Raw genomic sequence first — 11,523 nt, 5'->3', positions numbered from 1 at the left:
ATTAACTCTCAGAATTAACATCTACTGTTCATGGCTCGCTGTCTAGAGCGAAACTCAAGTATTTTTCAGTATCTCTTAGCATGATTACATTTCCGACGCACCCAAAAACTGCACTCCAAAGAACACTCAGAACGGCAACAGAAAGTGCGAACCGAATCGGGAGTGTGCTGGGATGGCGGCATCGACAGCAACCGCTGTCGATACAAATTTTCACCTTCAGTTTTCCACCGATGACGCCACTTTTAATCCGGAAACAATGAACGAATTCACGAAAATTAATTGATCGATCGGAAAAGTCACCAATAAGTCATTCACGATTTATCAGTCATCTTGCTAATGACCAGATTGCAATAGTAGCGAGGCTTTCCAAATAGTCTTCTCAAGGCCGAGTTTTCAATATTTGCCTTTTAAGGCTAGGGACGAATAAAGCTCTTCTCCAGCAAAAAAAATATTAGTCGTGTTCAACGTTTTTACCGAAAAACGTCGCTTAGTTCGATCACATCTCAACAAACTGGAAAGCTGAACAACATTTGGTTTCGATTCTGAAGCGATCAAATCGTCAGGACACAAAAAACTTCTCTTGATTGTGCTTCTGCTGGTACGGGCATGAACACCGATCTACCATCGCTGCTAGCAAAGTACCATACAGCACAACATACCATGCCGAATTTCCAGACAATGAAGACCGTCAGAGAGATTCAACCTCTAAACAATTCTAAATGGGGAGATGTTGCGCCAATGGAACAGAAGTGCTGGGAGCACTGTGAGCAAACATAACATTCCCATAACAATATTGCTGGGCTCATCGGTGACAGCTACAAACTGCCACACACAGCACAGTCAAAGGTGCAACGAAGTACTTCAGAAACATTTACTTCTGTTTTGCATCAAAAACAATGTGATAATTGGGTAATTTGATATCAATTCATAAAATCCGGAAGATTATGGCAATTATCAGGTAATTTGGTGTCAATTAATAAAATCGGGAAGGTTATGGCATGGTTTAATGAATAGGGGCTTCAGATTCTGGATTGGTCAGCTTGTTTACCAAATCAAAACCCTGTCAAGAATTTATGAGGAGTGATCGGATGAATAGTACAGGGTCTTTCAGATTAAACGTTCACGCAACAAATTTTAATAACTTTTACAAAAGTGAACAAAATTCTTCATGCACAACTCTAACATTACGACTTCGATGTTGTTGAAAATCCGAGTTATTTCTTTCTTAAGTTCCTTCAAATTTTGTGACTTATTAACATAACAACGGTCCTTCACGTACCCCCAGAGGAAGTAATCGACGACGAGAAATGTTGAAATTCTTACCATAAGAGGAAAAAGTTTAATTAAGGCTTCGGTTGCTCGAGTAATACGATTTCACTAAAAATACACGTTCTTGTAAATTGTACATCTTGACACTAAAAACCATCCGATCAGGCTGAACGAATAGCCGAATATTATCGTTCCGAAGTGGGGAATGCATTGTTACCATCGACGGAGCGAAAAAAAAATTATGAGGAGCTATTCACCTTTTTTGCGTGAGCGTTTAATCTGAAAGACCCTATAGATGCAGCTCACAAGCAGTATGAGTGATTTGAAGAGCTTAAACGAGCAGTATCCTCTGTGCAGAACAAGATACTTACTACAACTTGGCGCAGCCACCCCGAATGGGTTATTCGAACTGATTGAGAATTAAAGATGACCTATGAATTAGAAAATTATCGTAATTCATGTTAAAATGGCGGTAATTTTTTGAAGGAGTGAGAGTTTTTCCAGCCTATAGTTATGAAACACTGGATTTTTTTGTTTTTTGAATGTTTCGGGTCTGAACACAACAAGTTGAAATGACCAGTCTTATAAATGAAGATAGTTATTGTATTCCACACTATATACTTCAATTCAACCGACTTCTTACATATCTCTGGAAACTCAGAAAAAGGAATGGTTTTATAGTTGTGAAACGCAGTGTATTTATATAGCAAAATGTGAAAGAATTGTGACTTTCGTTTCAATACATACCTTTCGGTGCCCATAAATCATGCACTAAAACGGATGCACCTATACGGAAGTACACATTTTAAAAATCAACTGATAACGCAACTTTGGTGCGAACGCCATTATTTGCGAATCGGCCAGTACTTCGCATCCGAGTTAGTACAACATTTCGTTTGTTTTTACTCGTCTCTCGCTCGCTCTCTAAAAACGTCACAAGCAGCAGCTTGCATGCGACTCGGCAGACGTCAACTTGCACCACACTGGCGAATGACAGTAGCTGGAGGGCAGTCTCTGTTGTTGTTATATGTTTCTTTCTGCGAGTTGCGAGTAGCGTTCCGGAAGCACCAAATGACGGAAAGATGGACCTCCGAGCAAAACGTACAGTTTGTGGAGTTATACAAACATCAACCCAACCTTTGGAACTGCTTGGATCCTATATATAAGAACCGGGAGTGGCGGAAGGCCTCGCTCGAACACATTCGCGACGAAATGGGTTTACAAGACACAAATGATGTTACGAGAAAGATAAAAAATTTACGTTCTACCTATAATCAGGAGTTATTAAAAATTCAGAAAGCCAAACAAAGTGGTGAGATCTATAAACCGACTCTCAAATGGTTCGATACTATGGATTGGATTATGAACATAATTCATCCAAATAAAAAAAACGCAACTATTCTGGTGAGTATTTCTGCTATTCATTATTTTTGTTCGTGATTAAAAATCATATTGCTGCTCCCACGCTGTTGAAGTAATGTTCATATGTATATCGTATTTGCCCCCTCAATCATTGACCTGAAGACGATAGTCATTCAGCATCTGGAAATTTGATTATATTTTTAATCATGTTTTGACTAAGAATTGGATTCTCAAATTTCATAATAAAAAAATATTAATTCTAGGAACCACATCATGTGTCGATATCATGGAAGGAGTTTTATGAAGAAACTTCAGACTATAACAACGGCAACATTAGCAACGACACCTTTGAAGAACAATCAATGAAGCCGCCCAAACGACTACGAATTAGTTCAACATCAGAGAGAAAATTACTCTCAGGACAGTCTAACGTTCGAGCAGCCGGGAATGAACTAAGCGAACCTAAAGTGTCTGCCCCGAGTCCAGTAGAGCCAGAAGATGAATGTGATGTATTTGGAAGACATGTAGCTCTGCAGCTCCGACAGCTACCCTCAATCGATAGAATTGAGGCGATCGATGAGATACACACGATAATCTCTGCATACCGCAAGAAAGCCCTGCGCGCTGGAAATGTGTATTCGGAATCTGGCCATTCATCAGAGCCAGATGAAGGATGTCCAGCAGAATCACAATCAACCACACCACCAACAATACAATTGATACACCCAAGTGACATTCTTGCCGTAGCAATGAAATCATCTAGTAGAATGAAAGCACCTACGTAGTATTGTATCATATTATCATTTCACCATTGAAAAATTACTATATAAGATCCATTTTAATACATATAAAAACGTACAAATGAAGACAGCTCAGCTATGAACTGGACTTTGAATTAAGAAAAGTAGTTTGATAAAATCTTTTAAACTTTCAATTAAGACATCGTATACATCTGGCATTATTTCGATTGCTCTTGAAATTCATACATAGGAATATCTGTAACAATTAATACGATATTCCAATGAGAACCATATGCCAGGTTTATTTTCAATTCCACTCTCACAGACGGGGTTAATTTGCGAAAATCAGGAACAATGAAAATTAAAATCAGGAAGAAATCAGGATAGCTCACATTGGGTTGTCCGAAACGTTCCTGCCGATTTTTGGGGAAAAAGCATCGTTTTTATAGGCAAACATACATTTAGGGGAACCGCGGGTAATACGGACAGTGGGGGTAATATGGACAGGTAGTCGATTTCTATAGTTACATTTCGAATTTCAGATTTCTTTTAATGAGAACACCTTCTTCATGTAATTCTATAATATTTAAGCCACCCTATGGCAAGGAATACTGATCAAAAGTGGAAAAGGGGAACCAAAACCGAAAATCGTACATGATTCCGCGTTTGGATGTAATTTTAGCTGCCTCGATATTAATCATTTTGAGTGATTTAATATCAAAATTCAATTCGCTAATGGTTATATTTCGGTTTGTGAGTTAACAGAGAAGCGATATTAGGTATGTACGGAAAAGTAAATTTTGTTTGAGTGGAAAATTTTAATTATTGAAATAATAGTACTGGTGGGGTAAAACGGACAGTTGCCAGTGGGAGTGAGATGGACTGTGAAAAGTCTGTTTAGTCTATAAACGGAAATTAAATCGTCGAATGTGGACTGTTTAGAAGCTGACTGGAACCAAAAGCAAAATAGTTGAGAATCTGTCCGTTTATACTGCTGAAAAGCACGATATCACTTCTAGGTGGATTAATTCGATTTTTTCATCATTTAACGGACATTCGTAATGAGCTCAGACCTTGGTTGAATAAAAATATTCGTCTCGCGATCGATAAACCTCTACGCTTCATGTATTGCAAACCTGTCCATATTACCCCCACTATATATTACCCGCATCGAACAAAATGTTGTACTTTTCGGTCTGTTTCAATTTCAGTGAAAAACAATGGAAAACATTTTTTTGGAAAACATTTGACCAATTAGGTAGAAAAACAGTATATTTAATTGCAAGAAACTGCATCAAAGTTTTGGGAAACATGAGTTTCCAAGGATATAATTGAAGTTCTTCTTAACATGCCCGTTTTACCCCCACCTCCCCTACTCAGTTTTTCAACCCTCCTGGACTCGCGCGCAAATTCCTAACTCGATGTCACAGACCGATAGTTGATTTTCTTTGTAATATTGTGTTTTTTTAGACTTGATATTTCTTTGAAAAAGAGGATACAAATGAATGAAAAAACTCAAGAAAATATGTTTTATTAAACCTCATTTAGTTTTGATAGTCTAATTCAGCCTCATCAAAACAGAGTCATTTTAATACTCCAACACAAATAACGAAATTTAACTTTCTTTCTGTTATTAACTGGAAGTAGGCAACTGAATATGATTCATGAAAGTATAAAACGTATTAATCGATTGAGGTTTCTTTGGTATAAGAATCAGAACATACCATAACCGCATGCTCGAGACAAACGTATTGTTGACGTGGTACTACGTGTAACCGGAATATAAAATTAAAGATTTCGAATGCTTATAACTCGAACTTATTTCACTAGATCGGAAAGATGTTTGCATCAATTGATCTTAGTAAGAAAACGTGGATGTGAGAACAAAAAATAAATGTTGGGCGGGACGAAGTTTGCCGGGTCAGCTAGTAGATAGATAAATGAACACAAGAAAGAGTACAGCTTGTTTTTCAACCATTTGTTTTTCGATGAAAAAAAAAAATTCGCAAAATTTTGCGTTTTTTCGCCAACCAATCAGAACGAAATGCGGGATCACTTGCGATAAGGCGAAAAATGTTCAACATTCCAAGTATTTGCTGCGAAAAAAAATGAATTCGCGTTGTTTTGACAGTATGCTCTGTCCATATCAAACAGTTCGAACACGACAACCTAGATGGGTGCAACAAGATATCAAAATTGTTGCTCAGCCTCATGTTGGATGTTCGTGTAAGTAATAATTTTCTAGTTGGCTATTGCTGCTGGATACTAAATAACTTTCAGGATTTCTATTTATACTCTTCTAAATTTTCAAAAATTGAATTGTACAAATTTGGGGATAAACTTCAACTCCCATTTGTTCGCTTAATCATTTAACAAGTGCGGAGAACTTTTTATATAGGTTTTTATGACAGTTATCATTTACAACCACGAAAACTGTAATAGGGATCCCAGTATATTAACTACGGATATTTTTCATTCTGATAAAGTAGAAAGTACATGAATGAGGAAAAATCAGGATCATTTAGGATAAAAATCATTCAAAATTGGGTGTTTGTCAGGATATCAGGGAACACATAAAAAAGTCTGAGAATTCCTGAAAAACCAGGAAGGTTGGCATCCCTACCTTAAACCGATGAGTGCTTCTGTTTTATTTTATCTATTTTTTGAATTGTCTGATGAATCGTGAATAAAGCTTGTTCTTCAACCCTTCACAATAAACACAAATTTACGCGAATTTTTGTGAACTTTTTCGCCAACCAATCAGAACGAAACGCGAGATCACTTGAAAAAGTGCGAAAAAAGATAGAACCTTCCAAGCTTTTGCTGCGAAAAAAATGCGAATTCGCGTTGTTTTGACACCAGCCTCTGCCCACATCAGAAAGTTGTCAATCTGTCAATTGAGTAATCATGATAAGTGCAACGAGATATATAACATTTCACGCAGCTTCAAATCGATGGAACGATATAAGCTATATCCAAGATTGCTGCAGGATAATGAATAATTTTTCGAATTTATATTTATACTCTACTGAAATTTCTAATATTGAATTGTGTCGAGTACGAGATATACTTGAACTAACAGTTGTGAGTAATATGAATTTGTTTCACCAATCTCGTACAACTTGTCTTCGTTGTAAGGACCTGAGAAAGAGGAGCCAGATAGTTTGTTTTCTTCATATTCTTCTTACGCATTCTCATCAAGAAAATTCCAATCTGACAATTTCAATCAAGCAAGTTGTTGTCATTCATTTATGAGAAAAGTGTTCAAACTTGACGCGAACCTTTGTTTGTGAGTACTTCTGTGCGTTTTTATCCCCGATTTGTTTTCTGACGTAGGACTGCGTCTAACAGGAATATATCAGGGGTTAGACATCAATTCTCGCGTAACTTTTGAAAAGGTCCTATGTAACATTCACATCAACTCGAGAAAAACGGAGTTGAAGATCGGAATATTGTTCCGCGAATTGTTTCAAAAGGAATCGATCTTTATCACTACTTTTACCACTAGCAGTCAATAATAACTCTGAAAAACCAATCGTAACTGTTGTCATGTGATTTTAGTTAGAAATTCAAACCTTCGAGCGAAAAATGTTACATTGGACGTTTTGACTGCCCGCTTTGTACATTGGACAAATAACGTTGCACGATGAGAATCTGAAAATAACTACTAAACAACGATCCAAATACTTGCACTTCGTGCTAAGCAGATCATTATTGTTATAACTCGTTGAATTGAACTAAGAACGATATCAACACCCGAAAATAACAAAAACTCAAAATGACCGAAGTGCGATTTCGTGTTGTATTAGTTGCTTTGTTACTTCGGATGTATCGAGCGTCAGAGGAAAGTGGTGTCCGAAGTAACAGTCGAGTGCTTAAAATTCGAATCTGTACATTGGTCATTTTTTGTATCGGCGATAAAAAGATGAAAAGGATAGATACTTGAACGATTGTTTTCTCAATGCATTACATGATTGATAACTAATAGTGTGCATCCATTAACTCGATTTGTTTACATTTGTTACTTAGGACGTTTTCAAAAGTTACGCGAGAATTGAATATATGCTACCCAAAATCAAAATCAATATGGCGTCATTTGTTTATCAACATATCATTTACGAGGATTGAAATCGAAAAATGCGCTGCTTTATTCTAACTGCATGAGCGATTTTCATATTTCGGTTTCACATGGAGGTGTTCACATTTAACATGGAATTTAAAGTTAGCCACTATTCGACTATATAACCGGACCGAGTTGTAAACAACAGTAATTGATAGAACCAAAATGTCAGTGAACCGCAGCAATATTGGGTACACTGGCAATATGAGAGATTTGACGTTTTGGTCGTACCCCTGGAATATATGGAGGGTAAAAAATGATCATGTAGGAAATAATAAAAGATGTACCAGATCAGCCCACATCATGGCTTCCATCAGCATCAGCCCATTCCAACAAGTTTTTTTTTCACTTTTGATAATTTCGACATAGTTGTCCTAAAGAATGATTTCGATGATTTCTAAAACAATATCCGAAATAAGAAGCAAACTGATTTTTATGATTTGTTTGTCGGTGGAGATCTTGTGTGAATTTATGGGTGTTTTGGGCTCATTTGTGACTTTTTCCGATCGTTCATTCAGCTTTCGCGAATTATTTCATTCTTTCATTCATTCTTTCACTGGTTCCAGGTAGATCTATTGTTGCAAGCTCAGTGAATCGATTTTTGTAATGTGGGCGATGATTGTATATTCTCCGATGCAATTTGAATATGCAACGTATGTGGAATATGTAAAATAAGTGCTAATCTTCCAATTAAAATAGTAAATATTAATTTCTCTCAGGTGCATTTTGAGGGAATTTTGTTTGTGTCCGATGGAAATATAAATCTTGTCCACAAAACTAAAAGTGTCAAGATTATTTCCCCCCTTTATGTGTGGTTTAATTTGTACATAATTTCCCATAGACAACATAACTGTCGCTTCCAATCAGTCTACATAAATGTTGCGCTCACTCTGCCCTCCCTCACAACACCCACTTCCCTTTTGTGACATTGATGAGTGAACTTGTTTGTGTGAGTGTCGAGCATGAATGAATTGTCTTTTTCAAGATTCATTGTACCCCTAATAAGTGCTCGAAAGATGTAATCTAACTTTGATCGCACTTGATCGAAGAAATTACAAAAAGAATGTATTTGACCGCAGTATTTGATAAACTCTTTCTGAAAAGATCTGGATTTGATTTGCTGAAAACACTATCTTGTTTTCTCTCGTGTTGTGCGTTATGTGTAGCGATGGTAGTTTTTTTTTTGAAGCTGCTAATGATTTCTATGGCTTTTTCGGCGTTTTCGGCTTGCATGCAGCGATTTTTGGGGATTTGTTTTTGCTTTCGGGCAGCCACATCAGCAGTAGCAGCAGCTTTCTTCTTGCTGGTCGCCTTCTTCACAGCAGCAAGTTTGTTTTTTTTGCAGCAGTAACTGTTCCAAAATGATCTAACCGCTGTACAATTATAATTGAGTGGATTTCCGAGCTGGCACCTTATATACCTTATATACAGATTTTTGTGATTTCAATAGCTTGCTTTCAAAGTAATTTTTTAGCTATTGAAACAAGTTTTTGGATCAATGAGTAACACACATATAACGCGTAGACATTTTATCTTTCGAATGAAGCGGTTATCATTACATTTCTTTCAACCGGCGAAGAGGTTTCATTGCTCAAAATCTTGTTTCTCCAATGTAACACTCTCGTTCTCGAACCTTTGAACTTACACCCCAGTATAGAAATGAAAGATGTAGTTCGATGTCAAAATTATTTTCACATAAAATGTCTTGCAAAAAAAATATCATGTTGAAATTTTCTACATATTTCAATACTTCCCTTTGGTTCACCGTGGCTGGTTCGCGCTGACATAAGGATGATCACAACAAACGCGAGCTGGCTCTTCTCTCTCTCAGGTAAGGATGATAGTTTGAGAGATTCGCATGATTTCGTAGTTCAATGTGTACGACTTTAGCGAGAACATTTCGCATAAACCAATTTCGGACCTGAAAAATTCGCTCATTCTAAAACAAGCTTAGGGCGATTATATTTTGTTCGGCCAACACCATTATTCCACATTTCTTGCGTTGAGCATTGAAATCGATGAGTTACCTTCGATCGAATAAAATTGCTTCACTGTGTGTGTTAGATTGATAGTACAAGAATGCTTTTCCGGTGTAAAGCCACCCCGGATGCTTACACTTGCAAGTCCACAGCGGAAACTGTTTAGCAAAAATAGTTCTGAAAAGAACTGATACTGCTTGTGTTATCTGAATTGTGGAACAAAACACATTGAGAAAGGAGCGAAACATAAACGCAGGAAAAAAAAACAAAAAGGTTAAACTCGTTTACTGCTGTTGCTGCTGTTGACGATGTTATTAATTCTGCTGAGGTCGCTTCTGTTGGTGTTGCTGCTTCGCTTCCGCTGCTGTGGCTGATGTTTGATTTGATTGCACTGCTCCTACTCCCTGGTAGGAAACGACTTATCGCTTCACAGCGGAGCAGCGCACTTTCTGCATACTGGCTGGTAGGAGAATCACACAGGGGTGGAGCTGGCGATGCAAAGTATCGCTTCTCGTCAGGTTCCATTGTATCGAGCAAAACCGTTGCATGATTAACACTCCTATACTCGCGCATTGGTCTGTCAGACCGAGAAATCAATAATTCGTTAATTTCTCAGAAAATATCAACACTACGACTTTGCGATTCTCTCTAGCTTCGTTATTCGTCGTTCGTCATCGTTTAGCGTATCGCATGTGTTGGTACAAAGGGGACGTGTGCCACTTTTTTAACACTTTCGGTCTGACACACCGACGCGAGTATAGGTGTAACTTTTTTGGACAAGTGCCTTTTTTCATATTCTAGAATATTGTTGAATGAAATGTATAAATTAATGTTAGTGGCGTGGAATATTTATTGAATATAATGCATAAGATCATTACCGGACTATTCTTATTTGATTTCAGTCCCTTTTGTAACTGGATTGAACGGATCCATATATTAACTATTCGTCTTTAGATTCATACGTTCAAAAGCAAAATATAAATGTTTGACTTTCGTATAGTTATTCGCTAAATATAATGGTCATACATATACACACTTGTGAAAGAATTCCACTTGTGGAAGAATTGTAAACAGTAAACTATAAACTAATCGGTAGCTTATGGTAATTTTTAACAGTTACAGTTTCGGGGATATTTTTTCATAATGGACAATATCGACAAGAAAACAAGAAAAAGAAAAGTAAGTTCCTAGATACTTTTATATCACCTTTTTATGCCCCATCTAAAAAAAGGCTTTAATTCTTTGTTTACTAAGAAAACAGAGACAAAGAATATTAGAAATATGCAAACTTTATATTCCAGAACCTTTATCATCTGGTATTTATCTAGAAGGTCGTTATACATTCTTCTCTTCGACAAAAGACCCGAAAAACACACAACAACAAAAAATATGTTTGTTTCGAGCATGCAGTTATGGTATGTTCTGATTCTTACTCCAATGAAACCACAATCGATTAATACGTTTTTATGTTATTTTATAGCTATTTATACTTCCATGAATTATATTCAGTTGCTCACTTTTGATTAATAACACTGAAAAATTCGAATTTCGTTATTTGTGTTGGAGTATCAAAAATTACCCTATTTTGAGGATGCTGAATTAGATGACTATTAAAACATAACAAAGACGAAAAAACATATTTTTTTGAGTTTTTTCATTCAATCATACCCTCTTCTTCAAATAAATGCCAATACAGCCTGAAAAATACACAATGGCAACATTACAGAGAAGTTCAATTTTCGGTCTGTGACACCGTGCGCGAGTATACGTGTTATGATTTTGCACGCGAGTACAGGAGGGTTAAGAAAGATTGTTGTCTATTGGATAGCTATGATTGTATTCTCGGTGGTATTGATGTATTCAAATTGTGTTTTACTGCTGCTCTAGTCGCTCCTTTTAACCCATACTATTTGAGTACAAATTGGGCCAATCAAAACGTGGGACATACCACGTTTAGATTATGCTTGATATTTCACAAAGTTTCAATTGTTTGTTCAAAAACGTTCTCATGGATGGTACTTATCTACAAGTTTATATATATTCTCCGTAGTTC

At 36.8% G+C, this 11,523-nt stretch overlaps 1 protein-coding gene across 1 annotated transcript; it reads left to right on the top strand.

Moving 5' to 3' along the window:
• Window positions 1-2,245: 2,245 nt before the first annotated feature.
• Window positions 2,246-3,497, top strand: LOC129774959 (uncharacterized). Its single transcript, XM_055779081.1, has 2 exons — window positions 2,246-2,673; window positions 2,895-3,497. Exons 1-2 carry the CDS (start codon window positions 2,260-2,262, stop codon window positions 3,414-3,416), a joined length of 936 nt encoding a protein of 311 aa, XP_055635056.1. The 5' UTR covers window positions 2,246-2,259; the 3' UTR covers window positions 3,417-3,497.
• Window positions 3,498-11,523: the final 8,026 nt, after the last annotated feature.

Source organism: Toxorhynchites rutilus, chromosome 1 (genome assembly GCF_029784135.1).
Source record: "Toxorhynchites rutilus septentrionalis strain SRP chromosome 1, ASM2978413v1, whole genome shotgun sequence".
NCBI classification, from domain to species: domain Eukaryota; kingdom Metazoa; phylum Arthropoda; class Insecta; order Diptera; family Culicidae; genus Toxorhynchites; species Toxorhynchites rutilus.
The sequence above is the reverse complement of the archived record's forward strand: the minus strand, read 5'-3'. Positions and strand labels throughout refer to the sequence as shown.